Source organism: Mobula hypostoma, chromosome 4, assembly GCF_963921235.1.
Source record: "Mobula hypostoma chromosome 4, sMobHyp1.1, whole genome shotgun sequence".
NCBI lineage: Eukaryota > Metazoa > Chordata > Chondrichthyes > Myliobatiformes > Myliobatidae > Mobula > Mobula hypostoma.
In genome coordinates this window covers 18,774,742-18,801,478 of record NC_086100.1, presented here as the reverse complement: position 1 = coordinate 18,801,478, position 26,737 = coordinate 18,774,742, and the positions used below count along the sequence as shown (strand labels likewise).

The following is a 26,737-nucleotide window of genomic DNA, read 5'->3' as shown; positions in this document are numbered from 1 at the left end:
TCCCAGAATCATCCTCGAACCTACTCTGGACTCTCTCCAATGACAACCTTTCTGAGATAGAGGGCCCAAAACTGTTGACAATACTCCAAGAACAGCCTAACTAGTGTCTCATAAAGCCTCAGCATTATCTCCTTGCCTTTACATACTATTTCCCTTGAAATAATGCCAACCTACTGGGAGACTTGCACGAGGACCAAGTCGCTCTACACCTCCGATGTTTGAACTTTCTCCCCATTTAGATAGTCCGCACTATTATTCCTTTTACCAAAATGCATCATACCTTTCCCAGCACTATTCCATCTGCCACCTTTTTTGCCAATTTGTCCAAGTCCTGATGCAATCACATTGATTCACTACCTACCCCTTCACCTATCTTTGCATCATCCGCAAACTTTGCCACAAAGCCAGCAATTCCATCATCCAAATCATTGACAAACAATGTGAAAAGTAGCGGTCCCAATATTGACCAGAGAAACACCACTAATAACTGGCAGTCAACCAGAAAAGGCCCCTTTTATTCCCACTCGCTGCCTCCTGGCTGTCAGCCAATTCTCCATCCATGTCACTATCTTTCCTGTAATGCCATAGGATTTGATCTTGTTAAGCAGTCTCATGTGTGGCACCTTATCAAATACCTTCTGAATAGCCAAGTAAGTGATATCCACTGCCTCTCCTTTGTCCACCCTGCTTGTTACTTCCTTGAAGAACTCCAGCAATTTCTCAGGCAAGATTTCCCTTTACAGAAACCATGCTGATTTTGACTTTTTTAAAAAAATCATTAGTCTCCAAGTACCCCAAAACCTCATCCTTAATATTTCCCCCAACCACTGAGGTTAGGCTAACTCACCCATAATTTCCTTTCTTTTGCCTTCTTCCCTTCTTAAAGAGTGGAGTGGAATGATATTTGCAATTTACTAGTCCTCCAGGACTATGCCAGGATCAAGTGATTCTTTAAAGATTACGACCAATGCATCCATCATCTTTTCAGCAACCTCTCTCAGGACTCTGGGAGGTAGTCCATATGTTCCAGATGATTATCCACCTTTGAGTTTGCCTAGCACTTTTTTTTTGTACTAGCAATGGCACAAGCTCCTGCTCCCCAACACTCAGACCTCTGGCACACTGCTAGTGTCTTCCACAGTGTAGACTGGTGCAAAGTACACATTAAGTTCATTTGCCATTTCTTTGTTCCCCATTACTACCTCACCAAAATCGTTTTCCAGTGGTCCAATATCAACTCTCATCTCCATTTTACCCTTTATATACTGAAAAATATACTTTGTATCCTGCTTTTTATTTTATTGGCTCATTTGCACTTTCATCTTTTCCCTTATAGCATTTTTAGTTAGCTTTTGTTGGATTTTAAAAGCTTCCCAATCATCCAACTTCCCATTCACTATTGCTGCCCTTTTATTGCAGTCCTCAACTTCCCTTATCAGCCACAGTTGCCTACACCTGCCATTTCAGAACAACTTCTTCTGTGGGACATCTATCCTGCGCCTTGTGAACTGTTCCCAGAAACATCAGCCACCTCTGCTCTGCCATCATCCCTGCCAGTATCCTTCACCAATCCACCTGGGCAAGCTCTTCTCATGCCTCTGTAAACCCCTTCATTCTATTGTGATACTGACACTGGTGACTTGAACTTTTCCCTCTCAAATTGCAGTATGAATTCAATCATGTTATGATCACTGCCTCCTAAGAGTTCCTTTATGTTAAGCTCCCTAAGATCTGGGTTATTACACAACACCCAATCCAAGATAGCCTTTCCCCTAGTAGACTCAAGTACAAGCTGCTCTCCACTCCATTCTATCCCTCTTAGTTCAGTGCCTTCCCACCTACTCACGCCTTCAGATCTTCTCAGTAACTTTCAATACCCTGGTCCTGATCACCTCATCTTCACTATTTATGTTCAGTCCTAAACACTCCTATCCCTCATCAACAAGGCCCAAAGCCCAGTTTCTTTGGTTGGTTTTTCTGTCAATCTTCCTCTACAAACACTACCACTCCATCCAGCAGAACTGATTCTCACCCTTTAACAATTTTTCCTTTGGCTCCTCCCACTTTCTCAAACCCCAAGAGGTAGCCATCACCATTCACACTAAACAAGCTCTACCGGCTGCTTTGTCGACTATGTAGTCCAAGTTCGAAGCCTTCCCTAGCTTATATGGAGGAATTTAAGGTGGGGGGGGGTATATGGGAGGCAGGGTTTAAGGGTTGGCACAACATTGTGGGCCAAAGGGCCTGCACTGTGCTGTATGTTCTATGTTATACTCCCCAACTCTTCCTCCACTACATTGATGACTGCATTGGTGCTGCTTCATGCACCCATGTTGAGCTTGTCAATTTTATCAATTTTGCCTCTTTTACCCTGACCTGAAATCCACTTGGGAGATCTCTGATGTCTCTTGGGCCTCTCCCCTTCTTGAACTGTCAACCAACATCTTTTATAAAGCTACTGATTCCCAAAGTTATCTCGAGTATACCTCTTCCTACCCATCTCCTGTACAACTACTATTCCTTTTTTCTCATTTTCTTCGCCTCCGGCACATCTGTTCTCAGGATATGGCTTTCTATTCCAGAACATAAGAAACGTCATCCTCCTTTATAGGGTATACCTCCCTCTACAAATAATGCTACTCTTACCTGCGTCTCCTCCATTTCCCATACATCTGCACTCAACCAATCTTCCCACTGCTGTAACAGTGACAAGAGTCCATGTTGTCCTAACTACCACCCCATCAGCCTCTGCATCCAACACATTACCCTCCACAACTTCAGCCAACTCCAAAGGATCCTACCAATAAACACATCTTTACCTCCCAAACCCCTCCCCCTACTTTCCTCAGGGATCACTACCTCCACGATTCCCTTGTCCATTTGTCTCTCCTCACTAATCTCCCTGTAAGCAGCCCAAATGCTACACCTGCCTGTACACCACCTTCCTCACGTCCATTCAGGGCCACCCTTAGGGTGGAGGAGCAATGCCTTATATTCCAACTGGGTACCCTTCAACCTAATGATACAAATATTGATTTCTCCTTCCAATGAAGTAAATCCACCCACCACCCCCCTTCTCTAATTCACACTGACCTTTTACTACTTACCTGGCTATTACTTCCTCCTGCGTCTCCTCCTCCTCTTCCATCAGATTCATTCTTCTGTAACCCTTGACCTTTCCCACCAATCTGGTTTCACCTACCGCCTTCTAGCCAGCCTCTTTACCCTCCCGCCACCTTTTAGTTCAGGCATCTACCCCTTCCCTCTCAGTCCTGAAGAGGGTCTCAGCACAAAACGTCAACTGTTCATTTTTCTATTGACACTGCCTGATCTGCCAAGTTCCTCCACCATTGTGTTGCAAATGAAATCAACTCCTCAGAAAAAGGTGACACAAGATCAGAAAATGTAGAATACAGGTGTTCCCTGCTTTTCAAACGTTCGTTTTACAACACCTCGCTGTTACGAAAGACCTACATTAGTTACCCGTTTTCACTAACAGAAGGTGTTTTCACTGTTACGAAAAAAGGCAGTGCGCGCCCCGAGCAGCCAAGCTCCTCCCCCGGAACTGCATTCTAGCCAGTGTTGCTTAAACATGTGCCTGTGAGCTTCAGTGCTTTATGTTGATTTATTTTGAGCATCCGTTTGCAAGATGAGTTCTAAGGTATCGGAAAAGCCTAAAAGAGCTCGTAAGGATGTTACACTTAGCGTAAAACCAGACATAATTAAGCATTTCAATCCTGGTGAACGAAGGAAGGACAAAGTGAGCTTGGCTTGTGGAAGCTGACGAAGATGATGTTGAAGACGTTTTGGCATCCCATGACCAAGAACTGATCGATGAAGAGCTGATGCAATTGGAAGAGGAAAGGATAACAATCGAAACCGAATGCAGTAGCGAACGGACCGAGTGAAGTCGTCCAGGAACTGAACGTGAAGCAACTGTGTGAGATTTCGCTGCAATGATTGCAGAAAAGTACGACTTTAATTTTGAAAGGATAGGTAGGTTTAGGGCATATTTGCAGGATGGTTTGAGTGCTTACAAAGAACTGTATGATAGAAAAATGCGCGAGGCTAAGCAGTCAAGCATACTGTCATTTTTCAAGCCTTCCACATCAGCCACAGTAGACGACGAACCTTGACCTTCAACATCTAGGCAGGCAGACATAGAATAAGATGACCTACCTGCCCTGATGGAAACAGACGGCGATGAGATGATACTTCAGTGTCCCACCACTCCAGTAGTCCCAACCTCCAGGCCGTGGACCGATACATTGCTGCCAAACATGCAGTGGTGCAGCGGTAGCCTGGACGCACCCAGCACATCTTTAAGAAAATGCCGAAATAAATAAGCTAATTAAATAGGTGCTGCACAGATCAGAGGCGATTACCAATTGTGTCGCCTCTGATCTGGGCCGACATTTATGTGCCGGGCAGCACCTATTTAATTAGCTTGTTTATTTCGGCTTTTTTCTTAAAGATGTGCTGGGTGCATCCCAGCTACCGCTACACCACTGCATGCTTCGTGGATTGGTATCAGTCTGTGGCCTGGAGGTTGGGGACCACTGCACCACCCCAACCTCCAATGACTCAGCCTAACACACCATCAGTGTGCTCGGCGCTGTATTCCCGATTCCGGTAAGTGATACTACACTGTAAATACATTATTTCTACTTCATATAGGCTGTGTATTTTTGTGTTATTTGGTATGATTTGGCAGCTTCATAGCTTAAAGGTTACTGGAGAGAGTGTTTCTGCCGAGAGCACTTGCATGAGATTTTCTCTACGATGGGCAGTGCGGCAATGATTGTAGAAAAGCATTTCTACTTTATATAGGCTGTGTATTTATATCATTCCTGATTTTACTATATGTTACTGTTATTTTAGGTTTTATGTGTTATACGCTCACAAATTTTTCCCCATATAAATAAATGGTAACTGCTTCTTCACTTTACGACATTCCGGCTTACGAACCGTTTCATAGGAACGCTCTACCTTCAGATGGCGGGGGAAACCTGGAGTTAAGAAACTGCAAGGCTATAAAGATCCAGATGGGAATTACAAACAAGTATCCGCATAGTAGCCCGGATGAGGTACAAATTACAATGCAAGATAGAAAAGGCATGTAATAAATGGCAATGTTAGAGGGTGATGAGTGATTTCAAAATCCAGGTGGATTGGGAAGATCAGCTTGGATCCCAAAAGAATGCATTTGTAGAATGCCTATGAGATAGCAACTGTGGCTGACAAGTCAAAGATGGCATAAAAGCAAGAGGGCATACAATATAGCAAAAATTAGAGGTAAGCTATGATTGGGAAGCTTTTAAAAAGTAACAGAAGGCAACTAAAAAGCAATGAAAAGAGGAAATATGAAGATAAACTACACAAGTAATATAAAAGAGGATGGCAAGTGTTTTTCTAATATAGAGTAAAAAAAAACTCACTAGAAAATGACATATGCCAACATTCAGGAGCACCAGGGAGCAGAAGTAAGTGTAGTTGCCATTACTATGGAGAAGGTACTTGGAAGGCCGCAAGGTCTGAAGGTAGAGAAGCCACTTGGACCAGATGGACTACACTCCAGAGTTCTGAAAGAGGTAGCTGAACAGATTATGGAGACATTAGTAGTGATCATTCAAGAACTACTAGATTCTGGAATGGTTCCAGAGGATTGGAAAATTGCAAATGTTACTCTACTCCAAGAATGGAAGGAGTCAAAAGATAAGAAATTGTAAGTCTGACATCAGTGATTGGTAGGATATTAGACTCCATTACCAACGATGCAGTTTCAGGGTACTTGGAAACACGTAATAAAATAGACCAGTTAGCATGGTTTCTTTGAGGAAAGAACAGGCAGACAGACATCGGTAGATGTTTACTTGGATTTTCAGAAGGCCTTTGACAAAGTACTGCACACAAGGCTGTGGCTATAGTATGACAGGAATATTAGCAGTGTCAAAAGGTTGGTTGACTGGCAGGAGACAAGGAGCAGGAATAAACAGGGACTTTACTGATTTGCTGCTAGTAACTAGTGGTGTTACACATGGGTCGGTTTTACAAATGCTTCTTTTCACATTATATGTAAATGATTTGGATGACAGACCCGACAGAATTGATGGCTTTGTGGCCCAAGTGTGCAGATGATACAAAAACAGGTTGAAGGCAGATAGTGCTGAGGAAGCAGGGAGTGTGCAGAAGGAATTAAGATTGGAAGAATGGACAAAGTGGCAGATGGAATAGTTTAGAGAAGGGTCTATCATGCACTTTGGTAGAATCGATAAAAGGCATAGACTTTTATAAAATGGGGAGAAAATTCAGAAATCAGAGGTGCAAAGGGACTTGGGTGTCCTCATGCAAGATTCCCTAAAGTTAACTTGCAAGTTGATTTGGTGGTAAGAAAGGCAAATACAATGTTGGAAGCAAGGTTGTAATGCTGAGGCTTTATAAGGCATTGTTCAGAATACCCTTTAAGCATTGTGAAGCAGTTTCAGGCCCCTTATGTAAAGATGTGCTGGCATTGGAGAGAGTCCAGAGAAAATTCACGAGAATGCTCCAGGAATGAAAGGTTTAACATGTGAGGAGCGTTTGATGGCTCTGGGCCTGTACTCACAGGAGTTCAGAAGTATGGGGGTGGGGGGGGGCGTGGGGTAGAAGGAGGACTACTACAGTTTAGCATTCATCGCCTAGAAATTAATAAGCTCCAGGACCTAGACCTGAATACCTTCCGCAACTGGATTCTCCATTTCCTCACTAGCAGATCTCAGTAAGGATAGGCAACAATATCCCTTCCAACTCACCAGCAGCACAAGTGCATAAGTCTGTGTGCTTAGCATCCAACTCTACTCACTTTATACTTATGACTGTGAAGCTAAATACAGCTCCAATGACTTTTATGTTTGGTTGCAATGGCACTACTGCTAAATCAACTAATAGAAAGGAGATTAAAAATCAGGTTGAATAGTGCCACAATAACCTTTGCTCAATGTCAGCAAAACCAAAGAGCTGATTATTGGCCAAGGGAAGAAGAAATTGGGGACTCCTCAAAAAAATTAGGAAATCAGGGGTAGAGTGTCCGTAAATTTAAATTCCTTGGCATTTTATCAGCGGGTCTGCCCGGTGACCAGCATGTAAGCACCTTTGCAAAAGACGTATGGCAACACACCTACTGTTTTAAAAAGAAGTTTGCATGGATTTAGTAAGTCATCTAAAACTTTGACAAACATCTATAGATGCAGAGGAGAGTATCCTGACTAGTTGTATCATGGCCCGGTATGGAAATACCAATGCTCAATAACAAAAGCTTACAAATTATAAATACAGCCCAGTCCATCGCAGGAAAACCCATTCCCAACATTAGGCACATCCACAAGAAGCACTGCCACATGAAAGCAGCATCCATTAAGGATCCCCACCATACAATCTATGCTCTCTCCTCACTGTTGCCATCTGGAAGGAGCCCAAGGACACAGACCAAGTTGAGAAACAGTTATCACCCTTCAACCATCACACATCTGAACCTGCATGGTAACTTCATTTGCCTTAATACTGAATTGATTCTACAACCCATGGACTCACTTTCAAGGACTCTACAACTCATTCTCTCAGTATTTACTTAGTTTATTTTCTGTATTTTCAGTTTACCTTTTTATACATTGATTGCTTATCAGTCTGTGTAGTTTTTCCATTGATTCTATTGTATTTCTTTGTTCTACTGTGAATGCCTGCAATAAAAATGAATCTCAGGGCAGTATATAGTGACACATTTGTACTCTGATAATAAATTTATTTTGAAACTACTGAATATTGAAAGGCCGAGAGTGGATGTGACAGAACGTTTCCTATAATGAGGGAGCCTAGGACTGGAGGGCAGAGCCCCAGAATACAAGGACAACCCTTTTTAATAAAGACGAGAAGGAATTTCTTTCAGAGGATGGAGAACATGTGAAGTTCATTGCCAGACGGCTGAAGGCTAAGTCACTGGTATATTTAAAGCAGAACTTCGTAAGTTCTTGATTAGTAAGGGCAAAGGTTACAGGGAAAGGCAGGAGAATGGAGTTGATAGGAATAATAAATTAGGCATGACTGAATGATGGAGACTCAATGGGCTGAATGGCTTAATTCTGCTCCCAGCACTGGTTGAATGTTCTACACGAGATGCATGCTTCCTGGAAGATGACTACAGTAACTGTTCCTCAAGAAAATTAGTCACATATGGAAGCCAAAGATCAAAACAAGGTGAAAGCAAAATAATATCTATATCAACATCTTTCAATTTGAAAATATCTTTCAAATGATACAATAGCCAAACTGAACTTCAAATGTGTATATTCACCATAATACTCCATCACATTATAACCTGTGCATTTCAATAGTAAAATTTCAAGTGATCTAGATGGAAGAAAACAATAAAATAAATTCACACAGTCAAAATGGGCAAATCTCTGAACTGGTTCAGTAGTAATTCAGTGTTCCCATATCACAGGATCTATCCTGGAACCAGTAGATAAGTGTCATCACAAAGGTATTTTTAAAAAAAGAAACTTGTGCAGATTTGGTATGTCCCCACATCTTTGACAAACTTCTATAGATGCACAGTGGAGAACATCCTAACTGGTTGCGTCATGGGCTCATATGGAAACACAAATGGCCAGGAATAGAAAAGGCTACAGAAAGTGGTAGATCATAGGCAAAGCCCTTCCCACCATTCAGCACGTGTACGTGGAATGCTACCATACGAAAGGAGCATCCAAAGACTCCCAACATGCACTCTTCGCTACTACCATTGTGAAGGAGATAACAGAAGCCTCAAGTCCCACACCACAAAGTTACCTTAAACCATCAGGCTGCTGAACCAGCATGCTCAATCACCATTGTTCTGAATTGATTCTAGGACCTACGGACTCAATTTCAAAGATTCGTTACAACTCATGTTCTCAGTAGTGTTTTCATTTGCAGTTTGCCTTCTGCACATTTGTCTGGCAGTCTTTGTCTATTAACGTAAATTTTTAATCATGAAATTCTACTGCATTTTTTACTTTCTGTAAATGCCTCCAAGAAAATGAATCTCAAGTTATACTTTGATAATAAGTTTACTTTGAACTGCCTCCCTTTTTGATCACATTATTTCAACCAACAGTTCAAAGTAATGCTCAGGATTGTTGAATGCTCAGGGGTGTCCTTTTTTTGGTACATGCACCCAGTCAACCACCAAAGCAAAACTTTGAAATAGATATCCAAGCCACACACACACACACACACACACACACACACACACACACACAGTGCTGGAGGGACTCATCAGGCTAGGCAGCATCTATGGAAGAGAATTGTTTGATCTTTCAGGCTGAGACCCTTCATCAGGACTGGACAGAAAAGGTGGGAGTTAGAGTTAGAAGGTGGGGGGGGGGGGGGAAGAGGAGAGGAGAGGAGAGACGACAAACTCTGTCGCCATCTTTTTTTCCTCCAATGTTGAAGGAGGTTCTCAGCCCAAAAGGTAGGTTTACCGGTAGATAGGTTGGGGGGGGGGGGGAGGAGAAAGAGGTGGGTGTGTGCGTGTGTGTGTCTTGGATTTCCAGCACCTGCAGATTTTCTCTTCCTTCAAATGGAAAATTTTCCTGGTGTCTGGTGTCTTAATCAATGTTTTAACAATAATGAATGACTTAATAGTCGTCATTAATCCCAAGACTTAGCTGGCACCATTCCTAAGGTCACAAATGACTAAACTTCAAAAATATTCCATTAGCTCTGAGGCACATTGAAAACCCCCAATATAAGGAAAACACTATAAGATGTAAATCAACCCCAAAGTTCTGGATATGCAGTTCAGATTATGAAAATCTAGATAATAAGCAACTTTTCACTGAACCAACTGATCAGAAGTATGAGCTTTGAATCATTTGTTTTCTACACTTTCATAATCTTCATGTAGATAAGGCTTAGCTTTTGCACAAGTCTTCTTGAAAATCTTAGACAAGTAAATGGAAGGTCATCAGACATGGATACAAGACTAATAAACAATGGCCTTTGCACGACCAATTGGCGAGTTAATAGCTCATTCACCACCTGCAAAATGAAGCAGTGAAGTCAGAGTCTCAATAGCCAGGGCCCCACCTTTTTTAATGCCATGGACCAATACCATTAAGCAAGGGGTCCATGGACCCAAGCTGGAAACAAATGGAAGAGACCAAAGTTAGAGGACAAGCTAGTTACTGAGGTTAGTAACTACAATCTTCTCCCACCTTTCCATTTTAATGGAAACTATCAACACTAACAGTGTGCAATACTCTTAATACTTATTTGATATAAACACAGAGGGATTAAAGCCTGAACAAAATTCTCTAATGTGCTATATTCTGGCATACTGGAAAACAGCTGGCACATGTACCCAGCTCTGATGAATAATAAATGCAATTTATTAATAGAATAGTAAATTAAATTCTAATACTTCAGTACAGACACATGAACCTGAAGCAAGGTAGCCAAGTTTTTGCCCTCATGTTCAGAACACCAGTTTAAAGCTAACGTGGGCACCAAATCGAACACCAAGGAATTATTTGCATTGGAAATGTGAGCAAGCCTCTCCAAATCACCTGTAATCTTTGGTTAGAATCTGCCAACTTCAGTAATGGGAAAATGCCATTATGAAGTCATGCTATTAAGAGCAGTACTAAATTTGTCTTACCTGGTAATTAACACTGGAAGATTTTTTCCCTTGGTTTCAGCACTTTAACAACAGTGATGAACTTGAATTTACCAAATTAACCGAACTTCGTATTAATATCGTGAACAATAAGATGGAAAAATATAAGCCAATCATGTACCCAACTCTACTAATCCATATCATATTCATCTCAAGTAACTCCCTTTACCACTTCCATAAAGAATGTGTACTAGATTCTAACAAACCTTGATGCAAAGAAAAAATCCTCAGATCCCCTCTACTCTCCTTAAACTTATGCCCTCTGATCTTAAGCACCCATCATGCAGAACATTTCTTTTTATCCCCATCAGAATCTTGTACAGTTCTATCAGGATCTCACCACATCCCCACTTCCTCTGCTCCAGAGAAACCAATCCCAGTCTATACTACCCTTTCTTTAACTGAGACAGCATTTTAGGAAGCCCCCTGGTGAATTCCACCCAAACACCTCCAGTGAAATCACATCCCATTTATAGGGTGGTGATTGGAACCACAAATTATATTCCAGTTGTGGCATAGCCAATGTTTTACGAAGTGGTACAGCTACAGAAAGGGAGGGTAATGTATCAGGATCCTCTTTTGAGTCAGTATGGGTGGAAGTCAGGAGCAGGAAGGGAGAAGTTACTCGATTGGGGGTATTCTATAGGCCTCCTGGTAGCAGCAGAGATACAGAGGAGCAGATTGGGAGGCAGATTTTGGAAAGGTGCAAAAATAACAGTGTTGTTATCATGGGTGACTTTAACTTCCCGAATATTGATTGGCACCTGATTAGTTCCAAGGGTTTAGATGGGGCAGAGTTTGTTAAGTGTGTCCAGGACGGATTCCTGTCACAGTATGTGGACAGGCCGAATAGGGGGAATGCCATTCTAGATCTAGTACTAGGTAATGAACTGGGTCAGGTCACAGATCTCTCAGTGACCACCGCTCCCTGGCCTTTAGCATTATCATGGAAAAGGATAGTATCAGAGAGGACAGGAAAATTTTTAATTGGGGAAGGGCAAATTATGAGGCTATAAGGCTAGAACTTGCGGGTGTGAATTGGGATGATGTTTTTGCAGGGAAATATACTATGGACATGTGGACGATGTTTAGAGATCTCCTGCAGGATGTTAGGGATAAATTTGTCCCAGTGAGGAAGATAAAGAATGGTAGGGTGAAGGAACCATGGGTGACAAGTGAGGTGGAAAATCTAGTCAGGTGGAAGAAGGCAGCATACATGAGGTTTAGGAAGCAAGGATCAGATGGGTCTATTGAGGAATATAGGGAAGCAAGAAAGGAGCTTAAGGAGCGAGAAGAGCAGGAAGGAGGCATGAGAAGGCCTTGGCGAGTAGGGTAAAGGAAAACCCCAAGGCATTCTTCAATTATGTGAAGAAAAAAGGATGACAGGAGTGAAGGTAGGACCGATTAGAGATAAAGGTGGGAAGATGTGCCTGGAGGCTGTGGAAGTGAACGAGGTCCTCAATGAATACTTCTCTTTGGTATTCACCAATGAGAGGGAACTTGATGATGGGGAGGACAATATGAGTGAGGTTGATGTTCTGGAGCATGTTGATATTAAGGGAGAGGAGGTGCTGGAGTTGTTAAAATACATTAGGACGGATAAGTCCCCGGGGCCTGACGGAATTTTCCCCAGGCTGCTCCACAAGGTGAGGGAAGAGATTGCTGAGCCTCTGGCTAGAATCTTTATGTCCTCGTTGTCCACGGGAATGGTACCAGAGGATTGGAGGGAGGCGAATGTTGTCCCCTTGTTCAAAAAAGGTAGTAGGGATAGTCTGGGTAATTATAGACCAGTGAGCCTTACGTCTGTGGTGGGAAAGTTGTTGGAAAAGATTCTTAGAGATAGGATCTCTGGGCATTTAGAGAATCATGGTCTGATCAGGGACAGTCAGCATGGCTTTGTGAAGGGCAGATCGTGTCTAACAAGCCTGATAAGAGTTCTTTGCGGAGGTGACCAGGCATATAGATGAGGGTAGTGCAGTGGATGTGATCTATATGGATTTTAGTAAGGCATTTAACAAGGTTACACACGGTAGGCTTACTCAGGAAGTCAGAAGGCATGGGATCCAGGGAATTTTGGCCAGGTGGATTCAGAATTGACTTGCCTGCAGAAGGCAGACGGTCGTGGTGGAGGGAGTACATTCAGATTGGAGGATTGTGACTAGTGGTGTCCCACAAGGATCTGTTCTGGGACCTCTACTTTTTGTGATTTTTATTAGTGACCTGGATGAGGGGGTAGAGGGGTGGGTTGGCAAGTTTGCAGATGACACAAAGGTTGGTGATGTTGTAGATAGTGTAGAGGATTGTCGAAGGTTGCAGAAAGACATCGATAGGATGCAGAAGTGGGCTGAGAAGTGGCGGATGGAGTTCAACCCAGAGAAGTGTGAGGTGGTACACTTTGGAAGGACAAACTCCAAAGCAGAGTACAAAGTAAATGGCAGGATACTTGGTAGTGTGGAGGAGCAGAGGGATCTGGGGGTACATGTCCATAGATCCCTGAAAGTTGCCTCACAGGTAGATAGGGTAGTTAAGAAAGCTTATGGGGTGTTAGCTTTCATAAGTCGAGGGATAGAGTTTAAGAGTAGCAATGTAATGATGCAGCTCTATAAAACTCTGGTTAGGCCACACTTGGAATACTGTGTCCAGTTCTGGTCGCCTCATTATAGGAAGGATGTGGAAGTATTGGAAAGGGTACAGAGGAGATTTACCAGGATGCTGCCTGGTTTAGAAAGTATGCATTATGATCAGAGATTAAGGGAGCTAGGGCTTTACTCTTTGGAGAGAAGGAGGATGAGAGGAGACATGATAGAGGTGTACAAGATAATAAGAGGAATAGATAGAGTGGATAGCCAGCGCCTCTTCCCCAGGGCACCACTGCTCAATACAAGAGGACATGGCTTTAAGGTAAGGGGTGGGAAGTTCAAGGGGGATATTAGAGGAAGGTTTTTTACTCAGAGAGTGGTTGGTGCGTGGAATGCACTGCCAGAGTCAGTGGTGGAGGCAGATATACTCGTGAAGTTTAAGAGACTAATAGACAGGTATATGGAGGAATTTAAGGTGGGGGCTTATATGAGAGGCAGGGTTTGAGGGTCAGCACAACTTTGTGGGCCGAAGGGCCTGTAATGTGCTGTGCTATTCTATATGTTCTATACAAAATCTCCCCATACCTATAGTCTATGACCTAGCTAATGAAAGCAAGCATTCTATATGCCTTCTTTGCATATTGTGCTGCCAGATTCAGATATATCTGAACTGGTACAATGGGGTCTTTTTATTCCCAGGATACTATCATTCTTGTGTGCACATTTTACCCTTCTTTAACTCTTCACCATCAAACCCACTCCTCAACAAACCAAGTTGTACTACCAAACCAATACAATCCCTCAGTGAAGGGCATATTCACAGGAAATGAGCATCACTACAAAGTGAATCATCCCACTTACAGTTGGGGTTAGCCACGTTCTTGAACTGCTAGAGTCTGCAGATGGCACCCTCCATGCTGGAAAAGACTCAGCAATGAGAAAAGGGACAGTGAAGAAGTTCCAAGTTAGGATACCGCAAAACCCTTTGGTGATCATGCTCCTAAGCATCTGCTGCCTTGTCCTTCCAATGGTCGTGCAAGAGTAACTTCAGCAAATATCTGCTGAACATATGTAGAGGCACGTTACAGCTACACTGACAGGATGGTATTATATTGCCTTATCCAAATGTTGTCCAATATGTTAGAACATTAAATTAGAAACATTTAAGTATTAAAAGGAAAAGTTCTCCTATTCTAAACACATTTCAACTGTAAAGCATATATTAGATTAACCATATAACAATTACAGCACGGAACAGGCCATCTTGGCCCTTCTAGTCCATGCCGAACTCTTACTCTCACCTAGTCCCACCGACCTGCACTCAGCCCATAACCCTCCATTCCTTTCCTGTCCATATAGCTATCCAATTTAACTTTAAATGACAACATCGAACCTGCCTCAACCACTTCTGCGGGAAGCTCGTTCCACACAGCTACCACTCTCTGAGTAAAGAAGTTCCCCCTCATGTTACCCCTAAACTTTTGCCCTTTAACTCTCAACTCACGTCCTCTTGTTTGAATCTCTCCCACTCTCAATGGAAAAAGCCTATCCACGTCAACTCTATCCACCCCCCTCATAATTTTAAATACCTCTATCAAGTCCCCCCTCAACCTTCTATACTCCAAAGAATAAAGACCTAACTTGTTCAACCTTTACTTACACAAATCTGACCGATCCCCCAACATCTGGCAAGATGGTGTCAGTGACTGAGGTGACATCTTACAAAACTAATGGACACATCTAAATTTAGATTGCAATCAGTAATTTCTCTTAAGAATATATCTTTGGGCCAACTGAATGATCTTGTGCTTCTGTGACAGCCTGGGGGAATTCGCATGGATGATATTCTGTGTTGATTCCTAATGGCGGAACACAACCTGTGGTCGGCTCCATTACTCTGCGCCAATTAAAGCATCAAGCAAGACTAAAATAGTAAAAGACAAGAGCAGAAAACAAACAGGTGTTCAGCACCCGTCCGCCTGTGTTTGACCGACCCCTTGCTGCTGCCAGCGTGTGGAAGGAGCAGGGGGTCTTGGGTCCCATGTCGCCAAGTTCAGAAGCAGCTGTTGCCTGCAACCACTGGACTTCTGGACTGGTTTGCCTCAGCACTCCACTGTTGCGGTCTCATTTTGAAGACACAGCAGTTCATGGTCCTTGTGTTTTTTTTTGTTTCTTATTTGTGCGGGATACTTCAGCACTGAGCTAACTCTGCAGCTGTGGCCATTAGCATAGCGCTAAAGATTCACTTTTTGAAAACTCCATATTAATGTTATTGTTTACTTTTAACTGCAATTTGCTTCCCCCCCCCCCCACCCCGAAGACACTGGGTGCTGGATGGTCTTGTACAAGAGTTTTCTATGAACAAGTTCCATTGTTTCTTTGCTTTGTGGCTACCTACTAGAAGACAAATCTGTTGTATGGTGGATACATGCTTTCTTAATAAATGTATGCTGAATTATGATAACTAGGACATGGTATTAAGAGCATCAGAACAGTATGCTCCAGACCTTCAATGATCTGTTTCAATGCAAGTGACAATATTTAATCCCACAAGTCTCAGCAAATGCAACAGACCATGTCAGCATGTAACAAGATCCAAGTGATACGTAGGCATGGACTGATGAGTGACAATTCATTATAGTCACTCAATTTAACTGAAATGGCCACAAACATAAAAGCAAGCTAGTGGCTGGGTGAGTGACACAGTGATTCACCTAACACCCTAAAGCTTAGTCACCATCTACAAAAGGTAGGTTCATCAGAACTGAATACTCTGCAGATGCCTGGATAAACTCCAATACAAGCTCCAGGACAAAGAAGCCCATTTGTATGCCAGCTTCCCACTGCATGCAAGGAAGAAATTCATGCCCAAATAAAATATTAAAGACAAAATAAGCTTATTTTGCTCAAGCACAAAGAAAATTGTTGAATAGTGAAGCAATTACTGAGAAAGCTGCAAAACTGTCAGGGTAAGTAGACCTACTTAAATCTGAAAGATACTAAAACTGAGCAACACACAAAACGCTGGAGGAATTCAGCAGGCTCGGCAGCCATCTATGGAAAAGAGTAAACAGTCAGACTGAGACCTTTCATCAGGACTGGAAAAATAGATCTGTCCTGATGAAGGGTCTCCGCCCGAAGCATTGACTGCTTAGTGCAAGTATTTTAAAAGAATCAGTGGCATACTCCTAAATGACAGGAGCTCCCTCTTATCAGATCCTTGAAGGTATACAGAAGCAAATACAAAATAACGTTGCAAAAACTAGTGCAGAGCAGGTCTGATCAGCAGCCAATTCACATGTATGGACCCATATTTTGGTACAAGCTAAGATGGAGTGCACCTGACCCCTCACAGAGCCTAACTGATTACCCTGTATTCCAAAGGAATGATCAAGCACATAACAGTGTCTAACCAACATCCAACTGCAAGTTCATTCTACACTTCATATTGCAGGCCACAGATTCGGTAGTCCAGAATTCAAATTTTACACATAGAAGCTATCCATGGACACAGCTCACCAACTGTCACATTCGGGCCTAAAGAACTCAAAAACACCTTTGATCAATCCATTCAATAGCAATGAAGATACTCTACCCTTAGCCTTCCGAAGTTCTCAATTTTGGACCAATTCCCTCAACTGAAAAACTATCATATCCCCTTTAAAAAGGAAAAAAGAAACCAGATTAAAAACCAGTCTGACAAACAATTGGATGAAAAATTACTCCATCTATAGTGATTAACTGGTAAGTATTAGCATGGATTTATAATACACCTGAATATAATTCTGCCCAGGTGATTAGACAGGGAAATATCTGGTTTCTTTTATTATACAGACTTTCAAAAGATGTTCAGTCATGAGGCTTCTGGCCTTGGGACTTCAATCGCACTGACTATAAAAAAAAGCTAAAAGTGCACGCCTACTCAAGCTGGTGGAGCATGACTGGTGATCTCCCTCAAGGATTATGTTTACCATACCTGTAGCCATAAAACAGCTAGAATAAATAAGGCGGCAAACCTTAGGGTTGTATACGACAAACATACTTTGATAATAAATGTACTTGGAATCTTTGAAAACCTCAATTCCAATTTTGCCCATGACATCAAGATAGGTAGCACAGGAAGTATTAAATAGAATTACTAATTCAAAGGGAAAGAATAGAAGAGCAAAACAACTCTTGTAGGTTGGAGTCTAGGACTAGTGAAACAACCTGAAAATTGGACCAATATCCTTTTAAAATATATGAAGCACACATACACACAGCAGAAATTTGTAATTCATGCCGCAACCAACATGAACTCAATTTTAAAATTCAAGTCCAAGATATAATCCTGAAGCAAAGACAAAGAAATTAGCAGCTTGTGAATCTGGTTCACATCAGGCAGAGAAGACTGAATAGAAGTTAAAGCAGCTTCTGCATACTTACCCACATCCAGAAAGTTCAAGCAACGCCTAATGACAAGATGATTTTTACTGACTCCATTTCCTTCACTTGTAAATATTTAAAAAATGACTTTTTCTCCCACTAGCACCACCCTCAATCCATCCATAGATGATATGTATGCTTCATTAACAATTTAATTTGATTTTATAAATGCAAACTATCCAGGAGTTGGGCAGAATAAAGGCTGCAGGAGAGCATGTTGTAAAATCTGGACTCTCTAACAGGATAGTGTTAAGTTAAGCAAATGAGTGAAAACTTGGCAAATGGAACTTCAATATAGGAAAATATGAGGTCATAAGAGTTCAGTCAGAGAAACCAAATGACATTATTCAAATAGAGTAGCGGAATATACATGTTCCTAAGCACCAAACAAAAAGTTAATATGTAGGTGCAGGAAGTAATCAAGATTGTATATTCAATATTATCTTTCATTAAACAAAGGTTGGGGTTTTAAAAGTAGAAAAATATAACAATTGTGTTGCTACACAGTTTTAGACTGCTTGAAGTTTATAATACATGCAGGTGGGTGGCAGAATCAGGGATACTTTGATAGGCACCTGAGAGGGGAGACATGTTAAATACAAAAATGAATCAAGTGGGAATGCTCCAAGAAATGATGTACACAATGGGCTGAATGGCCACATCAGATCATAAGAAAATTAACCAATTGAGGTTGCAAGATCAAAAGCTGAAATTGCTTGGAGCCTTCAAGAGGGGAACGTGATGAAAAGGCCAAGTCAACAACTTTGTTTATTTGTGATGTGTCAAATCAGACAAGTTACTGGCAATACTGCACAAAGATGGCTCACATCTTGCTGCAACAATGTGTTAATTTATTTTAGCCATTCTTCCACTTTTTCTTTCTTAAAAAGTAACAAAGTAGATTTAAGTTATAGACAAGCTACTCTTGCTAATTAGTGTAATTCAACTGAAAAATACCTTTACCGCTAACTTTACCCACCTGATTATATCCAAGCATACCTTTGAAATGTGCTTTAAATTAAAACTAGCCACAGCCATCCTCCCAGTATTTCCACCAAAACTTTACAGTTTAAAGGTTTAAAGAACTTATAAATCTAATTCTTCAACCTTAGAAGACTGTTTCAGTACACTGGGAGCTAATTAGGAAAAACTGGATTTGTATTTGTAGTAAAACACCAGGACCAGTGACAAATACTACCAAAAAACCCCGAAAATCTGTAAAACTATTGAAAGATTCAACAGAAATCCTCTTTTCTCACAAATCCTGACTTACCTGAATTTCTAATTTCCTTTAGAAAAATAGCTGTTTAATTGCTGCCAGTTCTATCACTGCTTCAAAGTTTAAAAATCAATAGACCAGATTTATGAACAGATGTGTTAGTTCAATTGGGTGATCAAGACACCACCTCTGCACTACTATCAAACACCAATTGTAAAAATGTTGACCATATACTTGAACCAAGTTTAGCAAGCAAAGTGTTGAGAAATTTCAGTTGGAGTAGAATTGTATTCTCAACGCAAGCTAAGGTTTAACTTACCAATCATGGTGCAATTACTGGCATTACACCCAACTACATTACCCTAAATATGCAACTCTGCACATCCAGCAGAAATATCCAACAGTTGTGGGTACATCCTTCCAGGATCACGGCACAAGTGAGAACATTTGTAATACGCACCCAATTGAGAAAACAAAGTGAAGAGTTGGGAACTGTAGCTGAAATATAAAACAAGATGCATTCGAACATCAGTACCAAAGCCAAATTGCATCCAAATGTGAATAGTCTGAATGATACCTTCCAGGAGGCAGTGATGTTCCACAAGAGCCTGCTTATAAGATTAAACAAGGGATATTGCAACCAAAGTTGATGAACACTAGAGATGAAAAGAAAGTAAACTTCTGTTGAGACTTCACTAAAGTCAGGAAACCTTGACAAAGAAGCTTGGTGGCTCTTCCTTAATGGAAGCAAAAAAATACTTTAGGTTTTGTTTCACCATATTTGGTGTGAACCCTATACTTTCCATAACTGGAATCAGTCACAACAATCTTGTTTATTAGAAAACCCCAGAGGTCATTTAAAATAGCCAGTTCCATAAATTTATACACGCAATTTGTAATTTCAAAATTCAAGATATTCAGATACTTAGAGAAAAATAAACTTAAATTGAATCTGGGCTTCATCTATTGATTTGCTTTCAAATCAAACAACTTTTTTTTGGTGGGGGGGGAGAATAGAAAATTTGAGCCCGTTCCCTGGTATGGAATAGAGCGCCCTCCCACCATAGTTCAACTGAATTGCAGAGTCATGCCTGAAGGGAAAGGGGAAAAGAACCGGTATCTTCAGACAAAAACCACAAGAGGAAGTAAATTAGTAGCTGCACCAAACTGCAAAGGCAACGACAGCACAAAGACCAAATCCTAGACAGTTTCATTACTCAGCAATTTGTTAGACAGCAATTTCGTACGAGTAAAGATTGGGACTCAGCAGAGAAAAAAGGTTAGGCTCAAATGAGCCCCTACTCCCTACATCCCCAACATCAAATACATTTGTATAACTATTTAAATTCAAATTGAAATAAAACCTCTGCGTGCTCCAAGGAAAGACTGATATATTACTTTATACAAATGACTTGCCCCCAAAAGTGATCAATTTACTCAGATCTGCATGGGTATAATGCCTTTTTTTTGTCCAAAAAATACGTTGAACCAATATAATTTCGCATTGGATTAGGGAACAAATAAGGACACCGTTTTCCGTCTTTGATCGACCTTCCGCAGGATTAGGACCGGCAAAAAAAACTCAAATGTAACAATAAACCAAAGTTGGCACAATGGGGAGAAAGGAGTATTGCCCGCATAATGAATATCCTGTATTTGAGCGGTTTAAAAGGAATTAAACAGGCGACGATCTTCTGATTGAAGACGGTAGGCTGGCCACACACAGCAAGTTCTCTGGAATTTTCCATCAGGACTGCTAATCTACCGTGCACTGGGAAAGAACAGAGAAAACCTCCTTGCTGCAAAAAAATTAATGAATAATCCCATTTTTCCAGCAGGATACATTCAGATAGTGGAAAATAGTTAGACTACCTCCCCCCAGAAAAAAATAAGAATATTAAAGCAACGAGTGGAGAAACGATTGTTCAATTCGTCTGGGCGTATGCAAACCGGCTGATGGAGCGGAGATGGAAGGGGGGTTATTTTTGAGCCATGTTTTGGGGTGCGAGGCGGGGGTCTAGGACTCCAGTTGTTTTTTTTGGGGGGGAGGAATACGGGGAGCCGGCGCCATCTTAGAACCGCTCGCCGCGGTCGGCGTGATGGCGGCGGGAGTTGTGGGGGGGGGGGGTTTGGCGGCGACCGCAGACTTCGCCCTCCCGTCTCCTTCTCCACCCACTCACCCCCCTCCCCAATCATTAACACCGCCAAACCAAAAAAAAATCCCCCTTCCACAACCACCAACATGGGGGAAATCTCCAGATTTTACCCACCTGTGTCGAAAAATCAACCTCAAGGCATTTTTCCTTCACAAAATGAATAACGGAAAGAAAACTCGAAGCAAATTACGAAGGAAAGAAGACGTCGAGATACTGAAGTGATTTAATATTTTCTTTATTGAGGTGAGGCGATTCTTAGGAAAAAAAACCCTCGTCCGGCCTTTACGGAATATATTATTGCCCCCTCCCCCTCGTCCCGTTATCTCTTACCGTGACCACCGAGAAGGTGCCTCCGGGCGACGCTGCCCACACGTACTTGGCGTCGGTGTAGCCGATGACGGCGGAGTCCTGGCAGTTTCCATCGGCCATCAGGTTATCGACATAACCGTTCCAGCCAGCCATGGTCGCCCTTGTCGCCGCTCTCTCCGCGCACACACAGGCTCACACTCTCTCGTCTGCTTGAATAATACGGGCAGGGCAGAGCCTCCCAGCCGGCGGATGATGGGGTGGGGAGGTGCGAGTGCGTGAGGTTAAAAAAATAAATGCAAAGTGGGTGGGTCACAACAAAACTACCAAAATGATTTTTTAAAATATATTATTTAATATCTTTTTTTTTCTTCCCCTACGCGCCTCTTCTTGCAGCCGCCGCTATCTCTGGGTCTGTGGGACGAAGGTGGGTTCGGCCGTCGGTTAAAATGAGCCGAGACAGGAAGGGGGAGTGGGGGAGGTTGGGGGTGGGGAGGAGTGCGGAGCGCGTGTCCGGCGACACGGCGCGGCGTGCACGCACGCGGACGCGCGCGTCGCGGCGACCGGACGCAGGTGGAGGACGCGGGAGCGCGCGGGGACGGAGGGCGCCGGCTCAGTGGCAGCAACAACTTTCACTTCTGTAGAAGAGACCACAATAATACCGCAGCGTAGGTATTGATATTTCATCGACTTCAATATTTCAATCCAAATTATTCCATCTTCAATACTTCAAGTCGCTCTCGTCTAAAACGTTTATTACCACCCAATTCCATTGCACATTAACAAAATACTATTGTACGTTAAGAAAAATATTCAGTAATTCTACTTCTTAAAATTGTTATACATGCTTCATGAAAGAGTAAACGTGACAACTTAATTTCTTCCTATTTTCTCATTCTCTTTTGCGGGCATTTTTCGTAATGAAACATTAGGGGTTGATCCAAAAATAAATCAAGCAATTTCTTATTTTACCACAAACATCTGCTAATGTGTATCATATATAAAACGTTGTTTATTATTCAGATAGATGGCATAATAAAACTTATTATAAAAATACACTATTTTACGGACGGGAGTTCTTTTACTACATTACATTCCTGTTGTTACATTTACTACATTACATTCCTGTTGTTAAAACAAAAAAAGAGGATTAGCTGCAGGGGTGCAGTGCTAGTTTTTTAGGTGCCGGAGCTAACAAAATGCTTGCTATTTCCTATTTAGGTATTGCTATTTCTCTGTAGTAGAGCTACTAGGACTTGATGTTTCAATCCCTATGGTAAGTCGGCACTCTCGATGTTGGCAGTGGGTTTGGAGTGGTGACGAGGAGGGAGGGTAGGTACGTCATCAGGGTCATCAGGTGGGCACCCTCCTTCTTTGACGTTTCATTGATAAGCCCACAACGTCTCCAGAGGATTCAATGGTGCTACCTGGCGTTCCAGATACACCCCTCTCAGTTCCATACTCTCCTGTCTTCATCTTGCAGCCCAGTTGTCACACCCAATTTGTGCACCTGCTCATTTCATGATCTTTAAGTTCTTGAGGCTGTAGCACTTTGCATAGCTAGCCAGCCATCCCTTACTAGCTTAAACTCCTTCCCCTTGCTCTCCTCATCGCCCTCACAGTAGTGCTCATAGAGGCTAAGTGCTTTTTCACGCATAATTTTGCCATCAACAGGTATATGCTTCTGTGACATGTCCTCTAGCCACACGCTTAATGCTTTCTCAGTCTTTGCAAGCACTTATCACGAACCAGACAGACCATTTTTTGCCATTGTAGGGGTAGCACTAACACTTCCACGAATTTCAGCTTCTTTCTGCTTTATTGTGCGAAAGCTCGATTCATTCTTACCGACCTTACGGCCCACTTCGGCAAGAGACATGCCACTTTTCAAAAGGTCTAAGATTTTTATTTTCTTGGCGAACAATGCTCAAACAACGATTGCTGGAGAGACTGAGGATCGGTGAAATGGCGGGAGGCTACAGCAGGATATGCTGGGACAATGGGTCGAGCAAGGAGGAATTTCACAAATACCTAAATAAAAAACAGTCTCTGCTCCAGGATTTCACCAAAAGCGATCAAATATCCTAATGTTATTAGTGGTATTTTCCCCACCAGCCACCACCCCCTCTCCACAACCCCCGCTTCCGTAAAACTCCCTCAAAATATGCGGCCGCAGTTAAATTCCCCGCTTGTTTATTTTGACTTTTTTTTAACAGAGGTGCCAAAGCGGTGCTCTGGTGAGCTCCAGCAGCACTGCACCCCTGATTAACTGTTCATAAATGCATGGGGATTCTAATTAATAGAACTAACTACAGGTAGTTGAACCAGTATAGATCTCAATTATTTCTAATTTTATTTTCTGAATTCACTGTCAGTTGTGATACATTATGAACCAACAATGATTAATGTACATTAAGTATTTTCAAAAATATTTACAAATAATTGCAAGAGTCAATGTAATTTTCTACTTTTACATTATTTATAACAAACAATTATTGCTTTCTACACAATACTCAAATGATTCATTACAAGTTGGATTTTTGAATGAAAAAGCTCAATGCAGATAAATTGTGTTATTATGCACTTTATTAAAGCAATTCAGACTTGTTAATCACGTCTCAGAGAATAGACATCACCTGCAAGGGCAGCAATCATTGCCCTTGAGAAGGTGGCGGTAAGCAGTGTTCTTGAGCCGCTGTGGTCATTTGAATGAACAAACTGACACAGCGCTGGTTGTAGGAAATTCCAGTCTTGGACTCAGCAGCAGTGAGGGATGGGTGACAAACTTCCATGTCTGGATGTAGGGTTGCCATGAAACTGCTGCCCATGTTCTTTGTGACGGTGGAGGTTGTAGGTTTGGGAGATGCTGTCAGTGTAACTTAGACAAGTAAATGCAATCCATTTTGTAGATTGTATAAACAATGTCAACCTTGTCCCGGTGGAGGTGGCAATGAACATTAAGGATGGTTGGTGGTGTGTCAGGCAAGCAATAATTTTGTCCAGGAATGTGTCGTTTCCTTAAGGTTGTTACCACTGAACCAGTTGAGTAGAGAGTATCCCATCATGCACCAGTGTTGAGCCTTGTGCAGGGCAGCATGGTAGCATTGCAATTCATGCAATGCTTTACAGCATTGGCAATCACCACTTGGGGTTCAATTCCCTCCACTGGCTGTAAGGTGTTTGTACATTCTCCCTGTGACCATGTGGGCTTCCTCAGGGTGTTCTGATGTCCTTCTATATTCCATAAACATATGGGTTAGGGTTAGGTTGTGGGTATGCTATGCTGACACCAGAAGCATAGCAACACTTGCAAACTATCTCCAGCACATCCTCAGACTGTGTTGGTCATTAACGCAAAAAAGTCCCAACATATTTCGCTGTATGTTTCAATGTATGTGACAAGTAAAGCTAATCTTTAAATCTTTAAGCTGATCCTTGTAGATAGTGGAAAGGCTTTGGGTCCTTAGAAACTGAGTCACCCACAACAGGATACTCGCTCTTTGATCTTTGCTTAATTCTGAAGAAAATGTTGCATCCTTAACTTAAGTTGGAAATTACAATAATGTATCAACTCCCATATACAAGTTTACGGATGATACCACCATAGTGGGCTGTACCTCAAATAATGATGAGTCCGAATACAGAAAAAAGATGGAGAGCTTAGTGACGTGGTGTCATGGCAACAACCCTTCCCTCAATGTCAATGTCAACAAAACAAAAGAGCTGGTTATTGACATCAGGAAGGGGAGGGCAGTACACATGATCCTACCTACATCAACATGGTTGAGGTTGAGAGGATACAGAGTTCCAAGTTCCTAGGAGTAAACATCACCAACAACCTGTTGTGGTAAACCACATTGATGTCATGGCCAAGAAAGCTCACCAAGGCCTCTACTTCCTGTAGAAGCTAAAGAAATTTGGCATGTTGCCATCAACCCTAAACAATTTTATTGATGCACCTTAGAAAGCATCCTATTTGGATGCGTTACAACTTGGTATAGCAACTATTCTGTATGTGACCTCAAGAAACTGCAGAGAGTTGTTTACTCAGATCAGCACATCACAGGAACTAACCTCCTCTCCATGGATTCTGACTACACTTCTCACTGCCTCAGCAAAGCTGCCAGCATAATCAAAGACCCCACCCACCCCAGACATTCTTTCTTCTCCGTTATCTCACTTGGCAGTAGCAAGTACCACCAGGCTCAAGGATGGGTTGTAACTCTGTTATAAGACCTCTGTAATAAATGGTTCCCAAGGATGATAAGATCAGATCAGAATCAGGTTTATTATCACCGGCATGTGACGTGAAATTTGTTAATTTAGCAGCAGCAGTTCAATGCAATACATAATCTAGCAGAGAGAGAAAAATAAATAGAATAAAACATAATAAATAAATAAATAAATAAATAAATTAAGTATACTGAATAGATTATTAAAAAATGTGCAAAAACAGAAATACTGTATATTAAAAAAGTGAGGTATTGTCCAAAGCTTCAAAGTCCATTTAGGAATCGGATGGCAGAGGGGAAGAAGCTGTTCCTGAATCGCTGAGTGTGTGCCTTCAGGCTTCTGTATCTCCTACCTGATGGTAACAGTGAGGAAAGTGCATGCCCGGGTGCTGAAGGTCTTTAATAATGGATGCTGCCTTTCTGAGACACTGCTCCCTAAAGATGTCCTGAGTACTTTGTAGGTCAGTGCCCAAGATGGAGCTGACTAGATTTACAACCTTCTGCAGCTTCTTTCAGTCCTGTGCAGTAGCCCCTCCATACCAGACAGTGATGCAGCCTGTCAGAATGTTCTCCACAGTACAACTACAGAAGTTTTTGAGTGTATTTGTTGGACTCTTGACCTCACAATCTAGCCTATTAGGCTGTCTACAAGAAGGGTCAAAGCTGTCTCTATTTCCTGAGGAGACTGAGGTCCTTTAACATCTGCCGGACGATGCTGAGGATGTTCTACGAGTCTGTGGTGGCCAGTGCTATCATGTTTGCTGTTGTGTGCTAGGGCAGCAGGCTGAGGGTGGCAGACACCAACAGAATCAACAAACTTATTCGTAAGGCCAGTGATGTTGTGGGGATGGAACTGGACTCTCTCACGGTGGTGTCTGAAAAGAGGATGCTGTCTAAGTTGCATGCCATCTTGGTCAATGTCTCCCATCCACTACATAATGTACTGGTTGGGCACAGGAGTACATTCAGCCAGAGACTCATTCCACTGAGATGCAACACAGAGCGTCATAGGAAGTCATTCCTGCCTGTGGCCATCAAACTTTACAACTCCTCCCTTGGAGGGTCAGACACCCTGAGCCAATAGGCTGGTCCTGGACTTATTTCATAATTTACTAGCATAATTTACA

At 42.1% G+C, this 26,737-nt stretch overlaps 1 protein-coding gene across 1 annotated transcript in view; it reads right to left on the bottom strand.

Moving 5' to 3' along the window:
* Positions 1 to 21,853, bottom strand: part of LOC134345155 (profilin-2-like) — a 45,238-nt gene extending 23,385 nt beyond the window's left edge. The window contains exon 1 of the mRNA XM_063045367.1: positions 21,403 to 21,853. Within this exon, the coding sequence (XP_062901437.1) occupies positions 21,403 to 21,534 (132 nt within the window). The 5' untranslated portion in view covers positions 21,535 to 21,853. The remainder of the gene's footprint in view (positions 1 to 21,402) is intronic.
* Between the last annotated feature and the right edge of the window lie 4,884 nt (positions 21,854 to 26,737).